Raw genomic sequence first — 27,992 nt, 5'->3', positions numbered from 1 at the left:
TAACATTCTTTCATTCATTCATGCAGTCTCTCCAATGTGCCAAATAAATGGTAACTATCCATACTCCTGCATCCTTCCTGCACAAACTACAGTAGTTAGTACACTGGAGATCATCCAAGTGTTTCTTTTACTTTGATTTATTAATGATTTCGGGAACAGGGAGGCACAGTATAAACTTTACAAACAAAGCCAAGATTGAAAAGTTACAACAAATGGTGAAAAAAGTGACCCCCTTCCCAAGCCAAATCTGACTGAAAGGTCTGACACTCTTTTCTGAAAATTGCAGCAGTTTGAAAGCTAAAGATGAAAACTGTTAATGGAGTGGAAAAAGTTTTATTTTAATTACAGGAGTTTTATACTGCTATGCCACTAACAGTGTTCACGAGTTTAGACTGTCAACCCTTTAATACTGAAACCATGAATTTTCTACAGTGCTCAACATACAGTATCACTTGGGACAGAACTGGTGGTTAATTTGGTTCAGTGGACCACTGTTCTTGCCTCTTAAGGAATAACGGAGTATCCTATATTACCAGACATCTAAAAATCAATTCCATAGCTCACCAATAAGCTTTCCCCCTGGAGTCTGAAAATATTAAAAACAAGAGATTTATAAACCAAACCACATACGTAATGCTACCTCTAAAAAAGCTACTAGAGCCCCCACACCTTTACAGTAAGTGATGTCAAATTTTCTCAACATCTAAGTATTATTTTTGCATTCCTACCTTAAAATACCCCCCCCCCACACACACACACACTTCATTCAAGGCCCTAAGATCCAGTGAACAACAGTGTCTGGGAACAGATTCCAGAAAATAAATTGTGCTCTAAAGTTTTCGACCATCTTAACCTGAAACTGTCTTGGGTCTGCGAAGGATACTCCAGGGGTGGAGGACACCTCTCCATCCAGATGACCACAGAATAACAAAGCTTGTGACTGAGCTCTTCATATTAGTTTTTAGGGCTCTACTATAACAACAACAATAATAATAATAATAATACATAGAGTCAATCATTAACAGTTCTCAGGACCAATGAGCTTTGACAGCTACTCTTTCACTATTTATCCTAAAAGCAACAGAAAAAAAAAATCAAAAGATGGTGTACATCTTGCCCTGAACTTTTCAAATTCTAATTGCAACAGACTTTGATAACTGTCCACCATTATCAGACTGTTCGCCCAGCCTGAACTTCCTTACTGAGCAAACCTGATTTTCTATATGAGGGGGATGCTATTGAGCCATAAATTACAACTCAGTTGCTGCAACCTAGCTCTTGGGGGGTTTTCTATGCAGTAGAGAAGGTGACTCCCAACACCTGACTGACTGTAAACCGTTTTGAACCCAAAACTCACTACTGCTACTACTGATTCATGACAAAAGCTGGCAGTCTGCAGAAAAACATCAATTGAAGGACTCAAGTACAGACTACATGAAATGAGGATGGCTTGAGATGAAACAAGTCCGTTATGATCAAGAAAAGAAAGGGGGATATGCACAGGACTCTGTAAGCATATCTTGGGCCAGTAGTATATTACTTTGGAGTGCAATCTGTGGTAGTGTATACAACACCAGCATAGTTCAAATCTGAAGAAAAAAGTGCCCCTTTTAGAAAAATAGTTTGTTATCACAATTACAAAGAAACACAAACACACCCACACATAACATAATGTAGTTCTACGTGAAAATCAAGTATTCAGGATGTACAGTTAATTTTCTTTTTCCATTACTGAAGCATTCGTCATGCCTTAAACAGTAAAAAAAAAAAAACTAAACTCCAAAAAATGAAATTACCCATGACTATATACAGAAGATCGTACATGTGAATGTTTAAGTTAGGTGATCAAATAAGGACAAACTAGAATACTGCTTATACTATACCTGGCCCCATCTCTTTGGCAGGCACTGAACAGGCCAGTTCAATTTGTATCAAGAGAACAAAAGAAAAACTAAAATTAGATTCTGCCAAAGATGGGAAAGGATTCACACAATTTGGTAAAAATTTCCAGGCAACAGCCGAGACACAACATTGATCATAATGTAATATGCTGATAAAACTGTCAGGGAAGCCTAGCAAATTGATTTTTGCATGGACTAAATAAACAATTTCAACCCCGCCAACAATCAGTTTCTAGATATGTTCACACTTTTACACTCGGTAGACCAGAGTGCCAGGGAAACAGGAGGCCACCATGAAGTGACAAATGAAATTTGTGACAGGCTTCTGGGTCAAAGTCCCAATGTAATCTGGGTTCCTCCGGGTTCTGGAGTTAAAAAAAATTCACTTCCTCCTTTTAGAAAGCAAACTTTCTAAAACTGGCCTCAATAAATGTAGCATATGCTTTGCTGTGAAATACACCTGAGGGTGCCAAAGAAATGCAAGACTCACTTGATGAATTTCCTCTCCTCAGCTGCAGTCAAAGAAAATTGGACTTACCCTATCTTTCCCCAAACACACATTTTGGTCTCTCTTTTCGGTTATCTGCTCTGATCTAGCTCTTCCAAAGAGATAAAAATGTTTAAGGGTTTTAAAGAAACTATCACCAATAATTACTGTTACATGAACTACCACTCACTCCCCCACTGTTAAGGGTTATTTCCAAAGCTCTCTGCTCCAGCCCTTTGCTTTGGACGTGTTCTAAAAAGTTGCGATTACAGACAAACCCAGAAAGACTTGCAGTATTGAGATTGATTTTGTTTTCCTACAGGGAAACCCGTTTTCCAAATATTACTCTAGAAGAAAAGCCTCCACAACTTTATTTGATGTAATTTCCCCATTTTAAAGAAGAAAATTCCCGCCTCTCCCAAATACCAATGTGTAACTTTTCATTGCATAATAAATCACTCCCTGAACACCACAGTGAGTAAAATCTGTTTATGCTATCAAGCTGACTGAGAAGACTGAGGCTGAGCCTAAGTGGTCAGGGATAGATTGTGGATTAAATGAATGTGGTTTGGTCATTCTGATCACCTTTAAACAAAATAATAGAAATGTTCAATCTGAAACATCACTCTTCTCTGCGATTATTACAAATTATGTGGACTCACCCTTTCGGTGCTGAGCAAAAGTTTAGCTTTGTTAAAAAATGGTGAGATTTGCGCGACTAGATACCCTGTCTCTTCATTGCCTTCAATGTTCATTAACGGTCTCTCAATTGTTTGCACACATATGTAATGTCCCTTTAATATAAAACAGGCACTCTTTTTTTTTCCCCCCATGAAATATCTGTGGCCCACTGATACAAATATCAGCCTTTGGCATAACACAGCACAGCTATACCAGACACTGCTGTTCTTGGGCATGCTCCATTTTGTGCTTGGTGTGATGTCACTTGCTATCCTCAGCTCGAGACTGCTCACATTAAAGCAGTGCTCTTTCTACATATTTGTATATGTGCTCTATGTAATAACCTGTGACCTTACAACACCAGTTTATCTCAGTGGCTTGATTTTTAGAAATTCAATTCTCTACCCTTCTTTGTTTCATGCCAAAGAAACCAAAAGAAAAGACTAAGTGCAGAAGGATTTTTTCTGGGTTGTTAAATGAAACCGGCACACACGTTTGGCAACAGGAGTTGGGCCGGGGGGGACGTCAACGTGTTACCATCAGAGATGCAAAAATAAATGGAAGAAACAAATAAATATCATAACCCCATTTAAAAAAAACCCAACAATAACAAGCATACAAGAAGAACTAGTACTAAAATACTAGTAATGAATGGCACAGGAGATGAGGAGGTGCCTCACAGGATTGTGGGTAGGGGCACACTCCTGTTCCACACAGAACTGGAAGTTACACAAGAAAGAGAAAATGGGCACTTGGACAGATCATTGTTTCTAAGGTTGTTTAAAGTTTTTAATTAAGATTGTTTAAATTGAATACGCAAGTCTGGTTCTGATATTTCCCTTCGGGCTGCGGTGGTGAAAGTGGGATGGGGGAACTGGGGAGGGGGTATATGGGGACTGGGGTAATGGAGTGGTGCAGCTGGAGAGTTGTCATGTGTGTGATCTGTGGGTCCAGGGGAGGGTGAGAGGTGGGTGGGGGTGAGGGGTGCCATTGTAGTCATTAGTTCAGTTTATCTTGGAATATGTACAGGTTGTTGGTGGTTGCCACGGCGATGATGTTGTCCTGGGGGTGCCAGGCGGTGTGCAGGATCTTCTTGTTAAAGTCCAGGCTGTCCACGCTGATCTCGTCCTTCTTTCGCTTGCCTCCTGCGCACACCTTGCGTGGCTTCAGCACCGAGCGGGGCTTGCTGCTCTCCCGCGATGCCTCCAGCGTCACATCCTTCCGCTGGCCGCGGTCAAACATTCGGAAAAAGTTGTTGTAGGAGCCAGTCATCACCACGCTGCACAGAGAGAAGAACACGAGAGAGTCAGGGGGAGGGCAGGACGTGGGTGAATTAGGGAAAGAAAAAGGAAGTTTACGAAAATGAACAAAAAGGAGAGAGTGAGTGTGAGAGGACAGCAGGAATACTAGGGGAAAGGGAGAGATGAGTGTGTGTGAGAAAGAAAAGAAGGAAGTGCAAGAACGTGAAGAACAGTTTAAAAGGAGTCAGTGTACAGGACAGAACACAATGACAGCAGACACTAAGTTAATGAGACATCTATTCTACACCTGTAATGTTGGTTGTGGTGAAGTAATACACCATAAAGCAAAATCATCTTTCATGCAAAAAAACAGAAAGTCATCAAAAGGCAATCCAATAAGCAAGGAGGACTACCCCATTCAGCTCAACAGTACATACGGAGGACTGATGTTTGCTCTTCTAAAGCATTGCTATATACAGAGAGACATCTCCCTCCCCAAAGGAGAAAACTGTGAGGGTGAGATAAGGCACTGCTATGACTGTGCTTCCTGCCAGCCCAGTATGGGTCTCTCAGATATTATACATACACCCCCATGTCCTCACAGAACACAGCCACCCACAACACAGCTTGGCTAAGTAATTACACCAAACCTGAACAGCTGCAACTAATCCAGCTACCAGCAACTTCAGAGACACTGTCACCCTGTCTCCTTATTCTGAAAAATGGTTAATTATATATAAGGGCTGAGGTGTGTATATACAATGCATGTACAGATGTATGCACTTATAAACTGAATGTCTGTTTTGCTTAACATTTGTTTTTTGCTTTAGCAGGCAAAACCTTCAGCTCGGCACAAAAGGTGCAAGTACTCCTACATGCAAAATGGGCTGAATGGCCTTCTTAAACTTCCTCATGTTCTTATTTTCTGAAAAGATACCATATAAAATAGAGGTTGGGCTTTCATCTTTTTCTGGGAATTAACCTTATCTCAGTACTCCCAGTCAAGGTACAAAATAAATAAAAAGGAACTTAAGATTTGAATTTGGGACTGTTCCTCCAAATACTAACAAATAAACAAAGCAGAATACTTAGACACCACATTCCCATATTAGACTTCACAGATGGCTCATTTACCTTGTGGTGTTTAAATATACTCCTGCTTTTAAAAAGGATTTAAAAATAATAGAGAAAACTGGAGGAGAAACTGTTAAGGTGCAGAGCTGACTGTGCAGCCAGCTCATCACCTGAGGCCTTACCTGTCATTTCCATTCCAGCAGCACTCAAACTTGTCAAAGATGCAGTCGTTCTCATACAGCGAACATAGCTTACTTCTGAGGTATTCGTGGACCTGGGGACACAGGCCGGAGGACAGTTCTTAGAGGACAGCAAAGAAGAAAGGCACTGGTCGCAGGCTAGGGCGCATTGTCCTGGCCCAAGCAAATTAGCAAAAAGGTACTTAACAAGCTCTTTTGGAAATACATAACTTTATAAAAGGATATAAGATGGACCTAACTGTTTTTCTTATAAGTTCCTGAATGTATTTTTGTGTCTAGAAACAGTACAGAAATTGGGAATTCCATGAAGCCCTGCCATTGTCAGTGTAAAAGTACTTTCTCTGAGACAGTATCTGTTCATGTACAAAGTGAACAGGCTGGGTTTTTAAATTTCTTTGTTTTGAACATGTGCTCAAGTCCTATCTAGAAGCAGTCTAACTCTGAAGTTTGCTCCAGACATCTCAATTATATAACTGAACTTTAGTTAGAATGATGTAACAAAAGCTCAAGAGACAATTCAGGGAATGAATATGATGTTTACTACAAAACCTGCTGTGAGATTAAAAACCCCAGCAACTCTATCAGCAAATACTTTATCATTTTCCAAAAAATAAATTTGGAAACAAACAGTAAATTATAAACCATTTTTCTGATTTTGATTAATGTAAGTGACTCTATGAAAGTTAGAATTTTGCTTTATATGTGTAAAGCTAAAGCAAGGCAAGTTAGTTACTTCTGAAAATTGCATTATTTTCTCATATCTATGGAAGATAACAGATAAGATACTGTCCGATTCCATAACTTTAGAAAATGCAAAACAGCATACTCACAACATAGAAAATTTTGTTCAAATGTTGAGCGACAATCGTGTGCTTATGGGATAAAATTAAGTGTCGGTGAAAAGTATACTGGGAAACAAAAAATATTATTGCATTTTGGATAGGTTTATCTGTAGAATACTTTACTTTTCTTATAATTTAATATTGATATTCCATTTTTCTTTACTTAGCCTCAAAATCCATTTTATATCTGCTTTACAAATGAGGCACCATACCTATTTACTACAAAGATACATTGCATACGGTGCCATTCATTACTGGTGCTTTATGCGACATCTAATTTAAATACAGTTGTGCACTTAAGAGTAATTACAAACAAGAGAAGGCTATCCAGCCTATCCAGCCTGTTGGAATCTTTAGCAGCCAACTGATCCAAGGACCTTATTCAGTCATTTTCTGAAAGAAACCAGGGTATGGGCTTTACTAGAATGGATGATAAAGTACTCCCTCAACCCTCTGCATAAAGAAGAGTCTCTTGTTCTTGGTTTTACGTTCATTTCCTTGTTATTTCTGCTTGTGTCCTCTGGTTCGTGCTTCACAGTTTATTCTTAAGAAGTAAATTGGACTGGCTTTGTCATTGCCGATGTAGATTTGGAATACTTGCATCCGAACCCATCTGTGATTTATTATGGTATGATAAATATGACTGACAAGTGAAGTAGACTTTTACTTCAAAGGTTGAAGTAACAGGGTTATCATTCTGAGGTTCTCTGTTCCAATGCTAACTCTCAGTCAGTCACACTGAAAAAGATACTAAACCTCCTTGTTCTTGTTAATTTTATGACAGAGTTTTTCCTGGACTTTCATTAAAACTTGACTTCTCACTGTGGGTGCTTTAAGATATGAATGCTGCCCCTGCAGTGCTCCTCATCACTACAAAATCAATAGCAATTCAGAACTGATTTTAAGGATTATATTCTATAGCTCCATCTGGTGGTGATGAAAAGAAACAAGCTTTCGAAGCTTCTCTTGAGAGAAAATACAACCCATATTCAAGGTTTTTATAATAATAATAAAATAATAATAATAATAATAATAATAATAATAATAATTGCTTACACGTATAAAGCGCTTTTCTGGACACTCCACTCAAAGCGCTTTACAGGTAATGGGGACTCCCCTCCACCACCACCAATGTGCAGCATCGACCTGGATGATGCAACGGCAGCCATTCTGTACCAGAACGCTCACCACACAACAGCTATCAGTGGGGAGGAGAGCAGAGTAATGTAGCCAATTCATAGATGGGGATTATTAGGAGGCCATGATTGATAAGGGCCAATGGGAAATATGGCCAGGACGCTGGGGTTACACCCCTACTCTTTTCGAGAAACACCCTGGGATTTTTAATGACCACGGAGAGTCAGGACCTCGGTTTTACGTCTCATCCAAAGGAAGGGACTGTTTTAAACTGTTTCCACATCCTGTAATGTGAACTTTACCTCGGGACATGATACAATTAAAGTGGTGAGGTTATCTTTGTAATAAACAAGATCAGTAGAGAACTGAGTTCCTCTTTGTTTTGGAGATTTTTGCTGTAGAACCATAATTACAGTTTCACCTTCAATTACCCATTAAGCAAATATTAACCAGGTAATCTTCTTGAGCATTGTATTATGCAATCTACCTGTAGAAAGCAACTGAACTCACTTCTCCTTTAACTCCCCTTACCTACTGAATACAAAATTACAAAAAGATTGGTAACATGCTTGCGGTTATTAACAAGGTGTTCAGTTCCATGTGAAAAGTGACGCTCAAGTTTTTGCTCGTTTTGCCAGAGCTCAGTCCAAAAGAGAGGGAGTGTGCTCTGAAAAAGCAACTGACTGGAGTGTTGCAATGAAAAGTCATCAGGGCACCTCCATTAGTAGTGCCACCAACATCAAGGAGGGAATGGAAGACTGACATACCTAATTAAATTCATCAGATGCATCAGAGCTGCACAGGTGCATCCCTACATTATATACTAACACAACTGGGTTGCACAGTCACACACAGTATGTGCATCCATAGGGATGTGAGCCTTCTGGATGTTAACAAATGTTGGCTGTTTTCTGATTTCAGTTTTGTCACTGGTGATGGCAGAATGAGTTTACTGGAAACACTGCAAATGGCTTAATAAAATCTACTGTGGGAACAAATGTAGTTTTGTTTAATGTTTCAACACTTAATACATGTTTTGCATCATGTTTTGTTAAATGTATTGGATGCTTCATCCTTTGTTAAAGCAGTCTCTTCATTTATCAGCATTACTATGTCTATTCCCAAATGGTAAAGATCACGCAAACCTTATGTTTCCAAGTCAAAGCTGTGTATGCAATGATGCACTGTTTATTCTTAAGGAAATGCTTGTGAGAATAACTGGAAAGGTGCAAAGAGGTCAATGTCAGCTACATACAAATGTGGTTACTGTTCTGGTTCTTGCTATACAGACTGAACAGATTAAGATCAGAGGAAGAGCACTACTGTTCACTTTGAAATATCTTCCATATTCAGTGAATTACAGTCACTGTAGCACTGAAATTGTGTAAAGCAGCACATTGCTTCTAAACCAAACAGTGTGTGTGGAAATAATGAAAATACTTGACACTCCATAAAAGTCTCACCCAAACGAATCACTTAAGCAGAAAATGCAGAACTTTTTCCAATGTGCACCACCATGATCAAAAGTAAAACACAACCAGGCAATGTTCCAATTTTGTTAAACATGTTGTTCTACTGAGTGCTAATTAAATATTTTCTTAAAAGTTGTGATGCATTAAGTATTGCACATTATGCATGTTTAAATATTCATTTTTTAAATATGAAAGTGTACTAAAATGCCACACAATTATGTCCTTTTACTCTGTGATTAAGGGGATTTAACTTTACAATGTTTTGGGCACTGTAAAAATACAAATACCATAAGCAAGCAAGCCTTGCTTACAGAAAATTCTATTTCCCCTACCATCTATTCTTTTGCAAACCTATATACTGAAAATAAATATAATAAGGTTTGAAAATGCATCAAAAAAGCTAATTAAAAACACACTGACCATTATATAATGCTGTCAGATTCTGGAACAGTATTCAAATACTAAAGGCACCAGAGGTTTATAGTTCTAGACACTGGAAGGTTGTGTGCTCAAATCCCAGATGGGACATTGTCACGCCCTTGAATAACATACTTCACCTAAACTGCTCCAGTGAAATACCCAGCTGTGTAATATCTGTAAGAAACAGTCAGCCAGATAAATTAATAATACAGTTCTGTGTATCCCCCGTTGCTCTCTGTAACCCCACACCCGCCAAACCTGGTATGTTTCCACAGGCCGGGTCTCCATATTAAGGTCCCAGATCTTGACAGACAAGTAGTCTCGCGTCATCATATAGCGCCCGTTATGGCTGAACTTGACATCCGAGATGGAGGAGATGATTTCGGAGAAGAATGACCGGTTACTGGGATCCTCTGGCTCCTCAAACACTGTGGGATGTAGAGCAGTACAGAGCAGTTAGTCATGCTATTTTTCTTTTCATAATTTACCACTGCACTCCAATTCTCAAAGGTAGTTCTGCTGAATGCTAATAAGAATAACAATTTGAAGTTTATTATACTCAAAGTGCAATTTCTGCAGAGCAACCATACGTGGGATTAATTTGCAAAACAAATCTGTCAGTGCCATTTGAAATGTAAGCTAAAACGGATGCTTTAATTTAATTATACAGCAGTCCCCTGGCAGAAGGGCAATATGGTTGGACAAGCAATGTTTAAAATCAAATTAATAATTTTACTCACCACTGATATTTAAGAATAGGGGGAAATTAAAATAAGTGCAGCAAAACTGCCAAATGTTTGGACTCAAAATGCTAAAGAGATGAATGCTCATTTTCTGTTAAAGAGGAACAAGGTTGAAAAGTTATGAATGCATGACATGAATTGCAGCCAAAAAAAAGGAGATTAAGCTGCCTATTTGGAATTCAGCCAGTCTGGGAGCTCCTAAGAGTACTGGCTTATCAGTGAGTCAACAGCTGATCCTGTTTAGATTGATTCCTCCATCTAAAGAGGACAACACACAGATGAAGGAATCAAAATCTTTCTAACAGCTATCTGAACACATCTTAAATATTCAAGTCATGCTTCCAAGTAAATTTGTGTATACCCACGTTTCAACATTTCTAAGCAATTTTGAAACAATGACACCCAGTAAGTGGATACATTCTCAAATAGAAGTCCCAGACCTGACCATCAGGATGCTAGAACAGAGTTACAGTTCTTGAAAACAGTACACAGAGATCTAAATACAAGAAATTGGTTACATTAGAAGTTCTGTAGCTTAACCATGTAACAAAAGCCATAAAATAAAGGGATAATACAGAACCAGAAATGTGAAACACTACCCTAGAAAGTTCTGTTTTTCTCAGTTAAACTGAATTAGACACTAATTTCTGTTAAGATAGATCAAATTTGCCTCCTTTTAGAAGTGACAAAAAGGGGCTCTTTAAACAAATTGGTTTAATCAAGCAGTTTGGTTAGGTAATAAAGCTGAACTGGAACAGACAACAGACAACAGGATCTAAAAAATGAAGGAAGCTTAACAACAACATCAATAACATGAAATTCACAGTTATCCTGAGTAGACAGGGCATTCAGGCTGAAAGAGGAGCCAGTACTGACATTTGGAGTGTCTGTCACAAAGCGCAGCCGCCCTCATGTCACACAGCCGGATGGTCCCCTTGCTACTGCTGTAGACGAAGGTGTTGCACTGGTTTGGGTGAAACTCGGCTGCTGTGATCACCTCCGTTAACTCCTCCATGTTGGCCGGCTTGATGTCCACAATGTCTAGGACAGGAAAGTCAAGGAGACAACCCAACGAACGTTTCCAGACACGCACAAACACACCTCAAAATCTCAAGATCCCTAATCCAATGGCTTTATCACCCTGCAACTCACAACCGGCAATCCACTGAAGCTAAGCAGGTGTGAGCGTGACCAATACCTGGATAGGAGGCCTCCCGGGAAAGCGAAGGTTGCTGCTAGAAAAGGTGTTAATGGGGCCAGTAGGGGGCACTCGCCCTGTGGTCTGTGTGGGTCCTAATGCCCCAGTATGGTGATGGGGACACTGTACTGTAAAAAGGCGCCGTCCTTTGGATGAGACATAATACCGAGATACTGACTCTCTGTGGTCATTAAAAATTCCAAGGGTGTTTTTTTGAAAAGAGTAGGGGTGTAACCCCGGCGTCCTGGCCAAATTTCCCATTGGCCCTTACCAATCATGGCCTCCTAATAATCCCCATTTATGAATTGGCTTCCTCACTCTGTTCTCTTCCCCACCGATAGCTGATGTGTCATGAGCGTTCTGTTGCACTATGGCTGCCGTCGCATCATCAAGGTGGATGCTGCACATTGGTGGTGGTGAAGGGGAGTCCCCATTACCTGTAAAATGCTTTAAGTGGAGTGTCCAGAAAAGCACTATTTAAGAATAAGGGATTATTATTATACATTAATTCTACGACAAGACAGCATTTTAGCTTATCCTAAACTGCATTAGTAATAACTAAGTAAAGCATTTATTCAATCAAAATACCAGAAATGATACTGACTGCAAGAGGTGTGGTTTTCTGCCTCATCCTCATGTCACTGCATGAACAAAAACTGGTGTCTAGTGTTCAAAGACCAGAAGATCAGATCTTCATTAACATTACTGAACTCAACCTGAACAAGAAATCAAACCACATAGGATTTTCTGTTGTTGTGCATCAAAACACCCCAGTTGGAACCATGAGCAATGTTTTTGCAACCCAGAACCAGATCTAAACACATCTGGTATTTCTGGGTGCTATTCAATTCAAGATGGACCAATATCAATAACAGTATCTAAATACTTTTCCTAACTTGAGTGAACCCAGTGTTTTGCTAATGTGTTAAGAATGACACATCAAGTTCATTTCAAGACATTAAATGCAATTTCACAATTTCTTTGTTGGTGTATAATCATATATTTCATGTAATATACTAATATCAACACTTAAAAATTGACAAATACCGCTCACTACAATGAATTTAGTAAGACACCTCTATTCTACAACATAAATCAGGATATAAATAGTATTTTTTAAAATTTTCATTAGAAATCATATTGGTAAATCTAGATGCCATATGAAAAAAACATTTAATGCAAATCTTACTTAAATGTCTGACAGTGTGTTTCAGCTAGGTCATTTAAGAAGCATTAGTAAGTTATATTATTCAGAACCTAATAATTGAACTGGAGCATTAGTCGAAAAACCACTACTTAAAATGATTCAAAAACCATATTCACATGAATTACAAAAACTACTGAGTTTTAAAGTAGAGAAAAAAAGTTTTATGCGGAATCAGCTTTAGCACCGAGTTGAGCTGCTGTGGGCTGCTCTAAGCATTCTACCGTATAATGCGCGCACTGCAGCAACATACCTTTTCGTACTTTCTTAATTTTAAAATTTTGACAGATGGCCTATGGGCAGCAAAGCAACAAACAGCCCTGGTATGCCAGAATACAAGTGCTTTATGTCCATCTGTAAAAATCATGTTGTTTTTATTACATGATTGCAAGAGTTTTGTGCTCTTGATTTCTTTAGTGTCTTTCTACTTGGGTATTACAATTGCTGTGTTACAATTTTACTAAAAAAAAATACCGGCCATAAATTGCCACCATCACTTGAATGCAAAGTGTAGTAAGTTCTTCCTATTTTCATTTCATTTATGTTAGAAAATAAAGTGGCAAAAATAAAAATAAAATATAACCCAAGTCATAAGCTGTATCAGTTAAGGAATCAAAGTGTTTATCCCGCATTATATTCAATTTAAGATTTAGGTGTCAGCTGGAGTCAGTCAGACTGAAAACGGAGCACAGCAGTCTAGTGGAAGTATAAGAGGACATCTATAAACCTGTAGGAAGAAGGCTCTCAAAACTTTCATATCACTGTTAAGGATGAACTGTGATAAAATAAAGCTTTCGTTGTTTGCTTGTTCTCACCAAATTAAATTCTTTCAAGGGAAAGACAGAATAGTTGCAAAACTGCTTCAAGCTGCTTTATGTGTTGTGAGAAAAGCTCATTGGACTGTGTCCCAAAGGCTCTGTAATGTGAGGGCTCTCAGTGCAAGAGAACTTTGTCAGGGATACTGAAGCTGCGGTCTGTGATCTCCAGGTGCCACAGGTTAATGCGGAGGTCATCGGCGGACAGGTAGGTTTCATAGTCACTGTTGACGGAAATGGAATTGATGTGGTAGGTGTGCGCATTTGCAAACACTCGCCGAGGGCTGGCTTCAACCATGAGGTCCATTGGCCGAAATACCGGCACCTACCGAGAGAAATAAACAAAACACTCATCGTGGGCGATTGGGTGACTTACTGTCAATCTTGACCGAATTATTGTTTCAGTCGCCAGTAGCCTACACCTGGGGAAAATTTTAAATGGCTCCAAAGAAAGATGTCATTAGTTCAATTAAATAACAGACCACAGTATTGTCCTTAAGGACAGGAGATGGGCACTTCTGTGCCAGGGGTTACTGGAACAGATTTTGGAAAGCTGCTGTAGCTGAAAGGTCATAATTGATCAATGCTGACTGAGAAGTTTGACGACCCTTCTTAATGAAGAAGGTCTCCCTCTCCTTCTCCTCCAATTTCTCACTCTCCGTACCCTTAGTGTTGTGACCGTAGCAGGATCCCTGTATCGGCCATCCTCCTCCTTCAGGTTATACCCCTCTGGTCTCTTGTCCCGTTCACTGATCTTCCACAGCTTTATAGTCTTATCTGTAACCAAAGGAAGGAAAACAGAGCACTCAGTTTCTTTTCAGTCAACCCAGGAAACACAGAGCCAATCAGACTAAGCACATGTGAATGTCCATTGAGGATTGAGGGCAATTTTATCTTGTAAGGTGTCAATTCATTAGTGTAACATCGGAGATCGGTCAAAGTAAAATGTATTCAGCTGCCTTTATATAATATTGTACATGCAATAATGTGTTGTCAAGTGGTTCTAAGGTGCTTCTATATATGCTGAGCACATAAAGCAGGTTCAATTGGAGAGCTGTGTCAATGCACAGGCCGCATAAGCACAGTGCAGAGGAAAATTTCACACTGAAAAAAAGAAAAAAGAAAGTTCTGGCTTTCTTCAGGTGTGTAAGGCAGCTCAAGAGCCAAAATGGTAAACAACTTTTACAGAATTACTAAAAGTATGAAAAGGCAGAAAATCATTGACAAAAAAATCTAATTATATAGCTTATCAAAATGGGATAATAAACACACAAACCAGCTGTGCATTTCCTACATCCTGTGAAGTAGGTTTGTACGTAGGCTCTCATTTTAAATCTATACAAAAGTGATTCCTAGTTTTAGCACAAAGTATGTGATCAAACATTTGGACATCTGCATTTTAAGCTGCCAAATGTTTGTTTTCAGGACTATTTGCTGATGGACAGATTATGTCTGGAATGGTTCCCGATTAATAGTACTTAATGCAGTTCCTGAAAGTCCTACTGTGTTAAACCAGATACCTTCCAGTATACACTGGGATGCCAAACGGTCTCAAAGATCACCCCTCAACTCACGTCACTGTGACCCAATAACAGTCTTTATGTGAATGCATCACTACACTGGGACTCCAGGCCACAAGCAGAATAACACGAAAAAGCAGCAAGGAGAATGTGCAGCACTACAGAGACTCAACTGCCATTTTTGACTCATACAGTCTCATCCTGAGAAAGGGGATGAGAAGGGATTTGGACAGCCATGGAAAACGAACTGAAAACTTTCACAAACCCAGAAAAATGAGATACTGCTACTGATTGCCTTTTCTCTCGTGTCCATGGAAAAGCTCTTAATTGCAAAACTGATTAAGTGGTAGATTCAGGAGTGAGATGAGGAAACAATTTTTCACAGGGCCTGGATTGGACACTGAGGGCTTGCTAAGAAAGGCTGGGGTTCAAGCAAAAACAGAATTTCCAAGGACTGCTGGACTAAACAAACAAGATTTGCATGATTAGAGATAATGGAAACAACAGATGTTTATATATAGTAGTCAAATATAATGACTAGAAATCCAAAAATTCAAGTAACTGTATAAACAGACAAAAGAACAATGAAGATGTATCAGTTCAGTCTGGTGGATAACCAACCCAATGAATTTCCAAATTTACTAAAAGCTTGAAAACCAATAGATGAAGAGTTCAGACAATTTCCTGCCTTTGCCCTCCTACAGTGGATATCAAAAGTAATTATTTGGGATTCTTGCCATTGGGATAAAAATCACTCTATAATAGGAATAATATCATATCAAAGTGAAAATATATAAAAAATAAGATAACTACAATAGAACTCACCTCCTTTGCTATGACACACCTACATAGGCTCTGGTGCAAACAAATGTCTTTAGAAGTCAAATAAGTTGAATGGAGTCCACGTGTTAATATTAACAACATCATGTTCAACACGCCTATCTCTAGAAGGTGCCACAGTTGATCTGCACAGCTCCCAACAAAAACTTCATTAAGACAAAGGAACTTGTCTTAATCCAGGATAGGGTTTCTGAAAAGCACCCATCAGAGGAAGGTTCTGAGAAAATGTCCAAGACTCTGAGTATCCCCTAAAGCACAGTAAAATCAATTATAAAGAAACTGAGAAAATATGGCAAAAGTGTGAATGTGTGCAGAATAGGGTGTCTGCACAAACTTGAGCATCCAGGCAAAAAGGGCACTAGTTAGGGAGGCCACCAAGTGGCTTATAACAACTCTCAACGGATGACAGTGTTCCACTGCACCTGCTTGGGTGTTTCACAAATCTGGCCTTCATGGGATTTAGGCACAACAAAAACCATTATTGAAAAAAACCCATTTAAAATTTCAACTAGTTTACCAGAAGGCCTGAGAGAGACCCAGTGGATAAAAACATCATCTCTAACGCCTGTCCCATGAAAACAGCCAAAGCCACACTACAGTGCCACTGGGAGTGACCCAGTCAAAGCTTGGACTTCAAGCCAACCAAGAATCGTGGCAGGAGTTGAAAATTACCGTTCAAAATTGATATCCATCAAGTTTGAGCAATTTTACAAAGAAGAATGCGCAACAACTGCAGTGTCAGATGTCCAAAACTGGTGGAAATTAATTCAAGAAGACTCATGGCTACACTTTCTGCTAAAGATGACTCTGTCTGAAGGGAGGTGAATACAGCTATTTTCTGCTTTATATTTATAATTAATTTAGGAGGATCTGCAAAAATGTATTCTCACTTGAAGATTATAGATTGTTTTTTTGTCAATCAATGGTAAAAAAATACAAATTAAATACATTCCAAATTGTAACAAAGAAGCAAAAATGTCCAAGGGGCGTGAATACTTTTAGAATAGCCACTGTAATAGAATAATAATAATACTATATAGAAAAATAGATAAATGCAGAATTATACAAGAGTGAAAAAACATATTTTAGAAGGATCAAGAGAAATGCAGGAACCAAGTATAAGTCTTTAGCACAAACAAGCAATTTTGCCAATAACTCAACTAGAAGCTGCACAGTCAAAATTTGCCAACATTCGAAGACCCGACAAAACCTGACAAAAAAAAAAGATACTTCCTTTTCAAGCATCACAATTCCACTACTCTAATCTGCTGAACACTAATCAGATTAGGAACTCAATATAAAAGATTTAGGTATTTGTCTATTATTAAATGCCATTTCCAATACAAACAAATTCTTATTTTCAAATGAGTGCTAGGTGCAATTAAAAAAAAAAAGATGGTCTTTGACTATACACAGAAAAGAACATCTGCTTCTCCATTACTATTCAGGACATAAATATTTTATATAAAATAGATGTGCTTGCACACAAATCATGGACTATTCCAATCTGTTTCTGTCAAACATCTTTTTTCTAACTTTCTTAAACTTGCAGTCTTTCCTGTCAGACATGGCTAACACCTACTCCTGTGGTCCTGACTAGGCCTCTGAGTCAGCAAACTGTCAAGTTTCTCAGTTGCTGACTACAGTATATCTTATCCTTCACACTCAGAAAATCATGCTTTATCACAGTAAGTGCATATGTATAGTTGTTTTTGCACAGCAACATCTACTGGAATGATCAAAAGAAATCAAATTAATGAAGTCTATGCTCCTTGCAATGCACATTACTGCACAAAGTAAAAAAAAAACAGATTTTGCTCGACTGACAGTGACTGAATTTCATCCATCTGTAAAACCAGAGCTTATGCTGTAAGAAAAGGGCACAAGGCTGCACTATGAACATCACTGCTCTCTGTTTATAAGAAAGCCAGTCCATTCCAGGACTGTGGGGAAAGGGGCAACTTAGAAAAGCCTGATAAACGTGGCCAGTTCATCTTTGAGACAAGATGGAAACAAGAGCACCTGGACAGCAGGGACCATGCAATCGCCACACAGAAGGTGTCCCAACCTGGGCCTGAACCCAGGACCCAAACATTGTGAGGTTGCAGCTGTAACTGTTGCACAAATTTAAAAAATTGGTGACATCTGAGGTGTGTGAGCCCCAGTAATGCTCATAAGAAATACAGATCTCTCACTGGTGAACTCAACAGTAAAAATGTAAAAAAAAAACAGTGTAAACAGGGAAAAAAAAAGAACAGTCAGAAACACTTAATCTTTTCCCCCCCAAAAAGATAAGACTGTTCTATAAAAAACAACTGAATCAAATGTTCATGACAAATGGATTTTCTGGTGGAATTTTTAACCATTTTCATTTGAAATGTCTGTACACCTACTGGATGTTTAATTGAAGTCTTTTTTTATTCCCCCCCTACATTTTAAATTAATCTATATGATAATCCTATTGTTACCACTGGTCATATATCTCACAATTACCTAAATCATGAAATGGTCTACATAGCTTTCCTGCTTCACAAAGCAGAGAATTCCATAGCTAAGAAGCAACATTTGTGAGAGGAGGGAAAAAAAAACAATTTCCAATTGTCAATGTTTAATTATGCAGCTGTATTTTGTTCTCTATATAGCAGTAATAAAAAAACCTTAAACATCACAGTCTGGGTGCTTTAAGAACTGTCTGTGATTAATCAATCTGCTCTAGTTCTTCAAGCAACAGCTCTCACCATTTGTGGACAACAGGAACTGTGCTGCATTCTTCTGGGGCAGCCACCTGATCTTGTTGATCTTTTCCTCGATCTCCAAGCTCTTCAAGTAGTCAAACTCGGGCTCGTGGCTCTGGAACGTGCTGTAAACATTGTATTCGCCCCTTGACTGAGGCTGGTTTTTGTTCTGTGAAAAAACGAGAGAAAAAGAGTAAGGGCAGTTGTAGTACTAGCTAGACAGAATGGAAAAAGCAAAACTGAATCCTGCATTTACTGAAAAACATTCATTGTAACTGTGAAAACACATTAAAAGAGCATTACCTTCAATGGTCCAGATGACATCACCTATACACCACAAATCCTCAAATACTTTTACTTATAAAAAAATGCAGTTCTAGCCTTTACCAAAACCTCAAACATCAGCACATCATAACTGTATTTCAACTGCATATTCATGTGTCATTTTGGCCTGACCCGATATCAAACTGGCCATATCAAACCTTTCTCTAATACATTTTGTGCATTTGACACCAAAAGTAAACCTATCAACTTGATACCTTTTAAGCAGACTTTCAAGACTGTGGAAAGCAGGACAACTGACACCTGAAGAAGGCTCCATAAGTGAAAAGTTGTCTTTTCAGCATTGAATAAATCTTTACCTGTTCGTAAGAAATGCTAATGATAATGCAAAAAAAAGGAAAAACAATCCTTTTACTAAAAAAAAAAGACAGTGCAGGGCTCACAACAAATACAAGAATCAACTGTAATGTCATGTAGAATATCTGCCACCATTGAGTAAGAGCACTGGTTATTTGCAGTAGCATAAACACTGCACCATTCTGACATGAGCACACGTCTCCTTCCAAGGTGACCACAGAACAATGTGTCTAGCCTTAAATTCTACCTCCACAGAATCCAGCGGGAGCCAATTAGTTTCCAGACTCACAGATTCGATATCAGAAGCACTTGAAGTGAAAGGAAGATGAGGACGCAGACTAGGACTCAAGTTAACCATAACTTGCCTGCACAACACATGGGAGTGAACGGTTAAAGCTCTAGCCAAGTTGTCTGCAATGCACCAGGAACCCCAGTACCCATCCACCAGGTGGCGCAAATAAGCAATGCCAGGAATGAGCAGCAGTCCCGAGAAGCCAGGAAAGCAGAGCAACTCAGAATTAAAGCTGAGGTCGCAACACTCAGTGGGGAAAGGATGAAATGGTGAAGGGAGAAAGCACTTCTTCACGCTCGGCTTTGAACAGCTGCTGTGGCCAATACACATAGTGGGGGGAAAAAGGAAGGGAACTGAAATATAGCCTACTGCTATGCAAATTTATCATCACATGTTCCAGCTGCAGAGCCCCACCTTTGTGGGGCGGAAGACTGGTGGTCTCCTGGACAGGACATGTGGGCTGTGCAGAAAAAGAGGCTCTGTTCCTTCTAATGGTGTCAATAAAGCCCCTGTATCTTGTTAGTTACAGCTCTTCCTGTCTCAAACAGCACTAACCTTCCAGAAAGAAATGTAATATTAAGAAGCAGCCTTGCCAGATTTCTCTGCTCCCAGAACATTAAGTACTAGAACATTACTGAGTTACTTCAACACTCCTCTCTCCCTTTCCTTGTCAGTGCATATTAATTGATAAAATCAAATCTTAAGTACAGATTCTCAACTACTTCCCTAACTGTGTGCATGAATCTTTTAACAGAAACGCAGGCTTAAAAAAACAAAATAACCCCTGCACTCTGGCTAGGGACATGTCTAAAGCAACTCAACCTCTCCCGTCTCTAACATTAGAGTGCATCTCCTGTAAAAACACCACTGGGGAATGTTATTCTTTAGCATGTTCAAAAACAACTCACTTTAATGCATCTCTGTTTCCATTAACATTCAAGCTGCTGCATGTATTTCACTCATTAAAATAAGTGAGGGATAAATGGAAAAGAAAAACAACAGAAATGGAAAAAAAAATCAGTGACTGTCAGATTTATTAGAGGCTCCACTTGACAATACGACATTGTCCACAGGGCCTCTCTCAGCAGAGGTTAATGAAATAATCCTACCGAATGTCAAACCTGTCCTTATACTTTTGGTTTCGTGCTGAAAACTTAATTTTTTAAACTTCCCAAATCTGGCCTCCCTCCAAACAACAGAAGTGCCTGTCCAGCCTACCTTTACCGTCAATGTCAGAGCAGAAGACTTTACCAGTCCTCTCCGATGTTTCCTGAGGGGCCCTTACACTAGACCTTTTCTTGCAGGACATTCCTGAAGTCCACTGACCTGCATTTCTTAGTAGCACAGCCCTTGTCTGTTTTCTTCATTGTCCTTGGTAACAAATTCAGCCCTTTCCTATAAACTTTTATATCCTTGCTGCCCAGCATGCTTTCCAACCCAGGTATTGTAGTCCCTTGGCCAAGACAGTTCCTTGACTACCAGCACTCCAGCACCAGTCACCCCTGCTGTTTCACCCTTCCACACACTAAGCACCCTGCCCTCCTGTGCCTTCAGCTCCCGTTAAGTGTTGTGGTTTGCAGGTCTGGGGAACCAGCTGTGTTCCAGTCACTTCTCCTCAGAGACTGGTGGAGCTCCTGCAGAGCTGGGGCTGGCAGTGGCTTCTTCACCCTCAGTCTCCTCTCTCAGCTCAGGACATTTCTTCCCTAGGTGCGTCTCTTTCCCAGAGCTGAAACCCTGCATCACCCGATTGCAATCCTGAATTTTCCCTCTTTAAAATTTCACTTCACTTAACAACCAGCTTAGTTACTGACACAATAAGTCAATATATGGCCAGCTACTACTGCAAAACTAATTTTTCAGTGGCAGTATTGGTGTATATGTACCTCTGAGGTCTATGCTGCGTTACACTAAATGTTAACAAGAACAGTAGTGGAAAGACACTTGTTCACTTTGGAGGCTGACTGGCTCTTTTCATGTCCCCTCCTCTATGGAGTAGGATTAATGGCTCCAGTGTTTTGACATCACGCCTTTGGTCAGCCTCTCAATCCCCACGTTAAGGTTAAGCCAAGGAGCCTGACCAGCCAGTTTCTGCACCTCTTGTCTCAAATGTGTACTGTTTTACCGCTAAAGGAAAACTGAAAAGTAACAAAGACAGGATATATACCTCTTAAATCACATACGCACTCTTCAAGTCCCACCTACACACTCCACACATACATTCAAGAGAGACTGGAGTCTAGAGCTAACCACACAGGATAGGCGATAGAGACAGATGGTATAACCATCCACAGGCGAGAGAAAGAAAGATGGTCTGGAATGAACAATGCAGGAAAGGAGAGAAAGAGAAACAGTCTACAGCTAAACACAAAGGACAGGTGAAAGAGTGAAAAGTAATCTCGAGCAGGAGTCTGCAACTCATTCCTGGAGAGCTGCAGTGCCTTCTGAATTTCTTTCCAGCTAATCTCTTAATGACTCAATGGGATCAATTAGCTCTTAAAGTATGAAGAATTAACATGTTTCTCTCAAGTCTGTCCATAAAAACCACAGGACTGCATCTCTCCAGGATGAGGGATGCAGACCTTTAGTCTATAGCAAACCACACAGAGAAGGAGGTGATAGAGGAAGTGATATAGAGATACAGTGCCTTGCGAAAGTATTCGGCCCCCTTGAACTTTTCAACCTTTTGCCACATTTCAGGCTTCAAACATAAAGATATAATTTTTTTATTTTATGTGAAGAATCACCAACAAGTGGGACACAATTGTGAAGTGGAACAAAATCTATTGGATTTTTGAAACTTTTTTAACTAATAAAAAAATGAAAAGTGGGGCGTGCAAAATTATTCAGCCCCTTTACTTTCAGTGCAGCAAACTCACTCCAGAAGTTCAGCGAGGATCTCTGAATGATCCAATGTTGTCCTAAATGACTGATGGTGATAAATAGAATCCACCTGTGTGTAATCAAGTCTCTGTATAAATGCACCTGCTCTGTGATAGTCTCAAGGTTCTGTTGAAAGCGCAGAGAGCATCATGAAGACCAAGGAACACACCAGGCAGGTCTGTAATACTGTTGTGGAGAAGTTTAAAGCCGGATGTGGATACAAAAAGATTTCCCAAGCTTCAAACATCCCAAGGAGCACTGTGCAAGCGATCATCTTGAAATGGAAGGAGTATCAGACCACTGCAAATCTACCAAGACCTGGCCGTCTCTCTAAACTTTCAGCTCAGACAAGGAGAAGACTGATCAGAGATGCAGCCAAGAGGCCCATGATCACTCTGGATGAACTGCAGAGAACTACAGCTGAGGTGGGAGAGTCTGTCCATAGGACAACAATCAGTCTTACACTGCACAAATCTGGCCTTTATGGAAGAGTGGCAAGAAGAAAGCCATTTCTCAAAGATATCCATAAAAAGTCTCGTCTAAAGTTTGCCACAAGCCACCTGGGAGACACCCCAAACATGTGGAAGAAGGTGCTCTGGTCAGATGAAACCAAAATCAAACTTTTTGGCCACAATGCAAAACGATATGTTTGGCGTAAAAGCAACACAGCTCATCACCCTCAACACACCATCCCCACTGTCAAACATGGTGGTGGCAGCATCATGGTTTGGGCCTGCTTTTCTTCAGCAGGGACAGGGAAGATGGATGCAGCCAAATACAGGACCATTCTGGATAAAAACCTGTTGGAGTCTGCAAAAGACCTGAAACTGGGACGGAGATTTATCTTCCAACAAGACAATGATCCCAAACATACAGCAAAATCTACAAAGGAATGGTTCACAAATAAACGTATCCAGGTGTTTGAATGGCCAAGTCAAAGTCCAGACCTGAATCCAATCGAGAATCTGTGGAAAGAGCTGAAAACTGCTGTTCAAAAACGCTCTCCATCCAACCTCACTGAGCTCGAGCCGTTTTGCAAGGAAGAATGGGCAAGAATTTCAGTCTCTCGATGTGCAAAACTGATAGAGACATACCCCAAGCGACTTGCAGCTGTAATCACAGCAAAAGGTGGCTCTACAAAGTATTAACGCAAGGGGGCCGAATAATTTTGCACGCCCCACTTTTCATTTTTTTATTAGTTAAAAAAGTTTCAAAAATCCAATAGATTTTGTTCCACTTCACAATTGTGTCCCACTTGTTGGTGATTCTTCACATAAAATAAAAAAATTATATCTTTATGTTTGAAGCCTGAAATGTGGCAAAAGGTTGAAAAGTTCAAGGGGGCCGAATACTTTCGCAAGGCACTGTATCTAGGTAAAGATAAGAGATGGAGCACACAAGGCATTGGAAAACTTTTGAAATTGCTGCTGGGGTGTGGAAGACCCTTTTCAGTAGCAACTCTCTGTACCCAAAAAGGCAAAAGAAACACGAAGGTTTCTAATCAAGAAATAAGAGTGGATCTGACTGCCTCGTGTTAAAAGATCTTAGAGGATCTTCAAATCAAAGGCAGAACTGGATGTGAATTTTGACCAAATACAGAAAATGAAGCAATTAAAAAGCATAACCCATGAGCTTTGAAATCTGAGGACAGGCCATTGCTGAAGTACTGTAATTATTTACTTACAGTGCCAAGGGAACAGCTTGGGGTAAATAAGAGTGCTTTGGTATTCTAAATCTGACAAAATTTAAGAGTATGAAAGGTGGAGTTGATCTCTGACCTCTTGCTCCTGCTGAAAGATGACCACGCGGCCACCCTTATCCCCCGTGGCCAGAAGCTCTCCCGAGTGATTGAACTCCACAGTGGAGATAATATCAGCTGCAAGACACAAACATAGGATTTTTGTTAGGAGGTATTACAACGTGTACCATACAGAGCCCTGTCGTACTGAAAAAGACACTTGTCCCACCTAACATAGTAGAACTGCTCAGGTTTCCCACAACACTTCTGCACTCCTTAGCATGAACACCAGCCAACCATCTGTGCCAGAAACAACTATAGCACATACCACAGGACTTGCTTCTGCTCTCTTTTTGACATACCGAATTGCTAGGTTCAGGAATGGAAGGAAACTGAACTGTTCATGCTTGTTGCCTTGTTTACATAGGTAGAAAGGGAGTTAACAAATGTGTTACATAAATGTACTTGCTTTTCTGCTTCATTGGTCCAATCAGTATGGCAGATGGCAGCAATGGATGTTGTTTCTATCCCTGTTATAATTAAGGTGGAGAATGTACAGTGGGGTGCATTGCATGTCACAACAGACTACAGTCCAGTCCAGAAGCTCTACTTGTAACTCCCAGTTACTTCCTTATTCAAGTGCAGTTCCAAAGATTTTTTTTCCTGTTCTTTTGGCTAAGCTACCCAAGAGTTCAAACAAACTAAAACAGTGTCTTTAAAAATCTCCAAAAACAGGACAGCCCATCCCTTTTTTAATTTGTGTCCGTCTGGTTCTCTGTGGCATCACCATAGGTCCTTTGGCAATTAAATCAACAGCTGACAAGGGGACTTACTGTATTATCATCATGAGCAAATGCATGCAGAAATAGGCACCAAAAAACAGAATAAACCAGACAGTCAACATCAAATAATAAATCAATTGGTAGAGAGCACATATAAGTAGTTTAACAAAGACTTAAAGCTGACTGGAAATGCTCAATTATTACAAATACAAAGTATAGGAGACGAGCTCAATTGTATGAATTATCTTTCTGTAAACCATTCCAATTACAAAAGATCCTGTTACATTTAATACAAGACACTATTATACTGTAAAACACTGCACAACTGCATCTTCTCTCAGATTAGAAATTCACTTCTCCAGAATTAACCTAACACACTGCATGCTGCAAAACACTGGGAGGCAACAATGACACGTTTAAACTCAAACAGGACGGTACATTACAACCAGATCTAGCTGAAACCGTCCACTGGGCTGAAACTCATTTTGCAGCAGGCAATCTCAGACCGACGAGCGTTTCTTTAAAAGAAGTGGTTTCCAACTAAATAGACTAATAGCTATTAGAACCACTTAAATACTAAGAAAGTGAGTTTTCCAATAGGGTGTTCCACACAGGTCATGGGTCATTTATACCGGACCAGTTAAACGAGAAAGAAAATTAAACACTGAGTCATATAAGGGATTCTTACACACTACAATAGAAGCCCAGTTTTCTAAATATAGCAGGGTCAAGACATCTGCAAACTTAACATTTGCGAATTTACTTATTCAGGATTCGGTCTGCCTGAGGAGGTCTTGGATGGAAGAAAAGCAGAGCAACAGAGCCAAAGGTGTTAAAAGCAACAGACTAGGATTGTGAGACAAGTATAGTTAGTAAATGAACCTCCCCCTGCCCAGGTACCCACTACCCAGCCTCCACATTTCAACATGGTCTTGTGTATATTTTGTAATAAACGCGCCTGGGGTACAGGACATGGGAGACGACTTTACAGGCTCACCAGCAGTTTTATTACCCTTTAGATTACAGCGGGACATGTTAATCAAGGAGCAGAAAAATAGCTGGAAAGGCAGAGTAAGAAAGTGCTGGCATCTGTTGGAAGCAGAGGAAGAATTCATGTTGTTTATTGTAGCTGATTACTATAAGTTTGTGATTACTGTTCGTTGTATTTGATCAATTATATTTTAATTAACCTAAAGTCAGTGCATTAGTACTTTATCACATAAGTGAGAGTTACCTATGTCTTTTTACCATAGATAATACATTACACGGAAGCACAGGAGTGAACAGGACATACTAATTTGGCTATTCACAATGTCACCTTCTCTAAACTCCTTCAAATCCAGACTCAAAACCTTCTTCTTTAGAAGAGCCTTTACTTCTGTGCTGGAAGAGGTGTTAGTGGGGCCAGCAGGGGGTGCTCACCCTGTGGTCCATGTGGGTCCTAATGCCCCAGTATAGTGACAGGGACACTATACTGTAAACAGGCGCCGTCCTTTGGATGAGACGTAAAACCAAGGTCCTGACTCTCTGTGGACATTAAAAATCCCAGGGCGTTTCTCGAAAAGAGTAGGGGTGTAACCCCGGTGTCCAGGCCAAATTTCCCAGTGACCCTTACCAATCATGGCCTCCTAATAATCCCCATCTATGAATTGGCTTCATGTGGATGCTGCACATTGGTGGTGGTGGAGGGGAGTCCCCATTACCTGTAAAGTGCTTTGAGTGGAGTGTCCAGAAAAGCGCTATATAAGTGTAAGCAATTATTATTACTTAACCGGTTCTATTCTTTACCCCTCTGCTTCCACTATACTTAGTACCACCATCCACGGTCTCCTCTATGTATTGTAATTGTGTCTTATCTTGTGGATTCTTTATTTATAATTGTTGTCATTCTGTAAGATGCTTTGAGAAGCCACCTATACAAAATAAAATGTATTATTATTATTCTCTGCACTGAATGCTCTGAATGTCAAGACTCTACTGTAATCTGACAAAATTCAAACCAAAGTGTTTGTGATGTGCTTCCTGTGGATGTCCCCTACTGGTCCATCCACACTATTTCAAGTACTGCAGCAAATCTACTTTTTTGCTGGGATTTTTCAACAAACCTAATACTGTCCAGGCCCATCCTTGCCTCTAAAATCTGACCAGATTTGGCTCCAAGGGAAACGTCAGATAACTTCATTTAGCAGCCCACAGAACTGACACATGGTCCGATATATATATCACAGTGAAGTCCACTTTAAGAATAACCAATATAAGAATCAACCATATATAGTGATCCAAAGCCGTGGGACAAAACCATTCCAATACCAACTCTGTTTTAATTCACCACATATAAAAACCAAACACACTTATAAGATTTTTTTGGTGCAAACTCACTTTGAAATATAATACAAAAAATTAGTGCAATGAGATATACTAAGCCAACAGAACTATTCTAATTAAATATCCACTCTAGTGTTATTAGGCTTCTCATTTATAACACAGTGTAATTCTTGCTTAGAAAAAAAAATGTGCTGATTATGTGCAAAAAGGAAACAATTCTTCTGGAAACATGAAACAAGAGATGTGGTTTAGAAATTGGGCATTCCACAGCCTCCGTCAGATTTGTAAAGACAGGGAAAGCACCATGAAAAAAAGAATGGACAAGAATGTAGCTAAGCAAAGCACGTAAGGTTGAGAGGGACACAAGATCAGGAAGCCCGAAAAAGACAGGCTTCCCCTAGGTGGAGCGTTCGTGAAACATAAATCTAAAGACTCCAATAACTTCTACTGTGGCTCTGGCTGGTTTGACCTTTTTAAGAAACAAGGGAATACTTTTAACAAAATACACAGAGAAGCTGAACATGCACAAGTTCACTTAATAGAAAATGAATGGATCGAAATGAGACGTGCTGAAGAAGACATCTGGAATGCACACGAGAGTGAAATTAACTTTCAAGGCCTGCTGGGTAGCACTCTTACTTTTAAATCTGAGAACAGGGCAAGTTCAAAGAAAGAATTGCTGTTCTGTTATTCTCTGCAGTGATTGGTAAAGAACACTTTATATTTGGGGAAAAAATCAGGACCTAGTGTATTTTAAACATGTGAGATTTTTTGTTCACAATGCTGCCAATGTGCCTGCCTGTACAGTATAAGTCTCAAATAAAAG

General features: G+C 39.7%; 1 protein-coding gene across 2 annotated transcripts in view; it reads right to left on the bottom strand.

The window, feature by feature from the left end:
* Window positions 1-121: 121 nt before the first annotated feature.
* ppp2r2ab (protein phosphatase 2, regulatory subunit B, alpha b) overlaps window positions 122-27,992 on the bottom strand; it is a 49,251-nt gene continuing 21,380 nt past the window's right edge. For both annotated transcript variants that reach the window (XM_088624699.1, XM_088624700.1), the window contains 8 exons: window positions 24,100-24,197; window positions 18,514-18,679; window positions 14,080-14,192; window positions 13,563-13,740; window positions 11,075-11,239; window positions 9,714-9,883; window positions 5,567-5,658; window positions 122-4,348 (listed from right to left, as the gene is read on the bottom strand). In XM_088624699.1, coding sequence (XP_088480825.1) covers window positions 4,069-4,348; window positions 5,567-5,658; window positions 9,714-9,883; window positions 11,075-11,239; window positions 13,563-13,740; window positions 14,080-14,192; window positions 18,514-18,679; window positions 24,100-24,197 — 1,262 coding nt within the window. In that variant the 3' untranslated portion in view covers window positions 122-4,068. The remainder of the gene's footprint in view (window positions 4,349-5,566; window positions 5,659-9,713; window positions 9,884-11,074; window positions 11,240-13,562; window positions 13,741-14,079; window positions 14,193-18,513; window positions 18,680-24,099; window positions 24,198-27,992) is intronic.

The sequence above is a fragment of the Lepisosteus platostomus genome, chromosome 3 (genome assembly GCF_059453375.1).
Source record: "Lepisosteus platostomus isolate fLepPlt1 chromosome 3, fLepPlt1.hap1, whole genome shotgun sequence".
Classification (NCBI taxonomy): Eukaryota; Metazoa; Chordata; class Actinopteri; order Semionotiformes; family Lepisosteidae; genus Lepisosteus; species Lepisosteus platostomus.
Note: the sequence above shows the minus strand (reverse complement) of the source record. Positions and strands in the feature narration are given on the sequence as shown.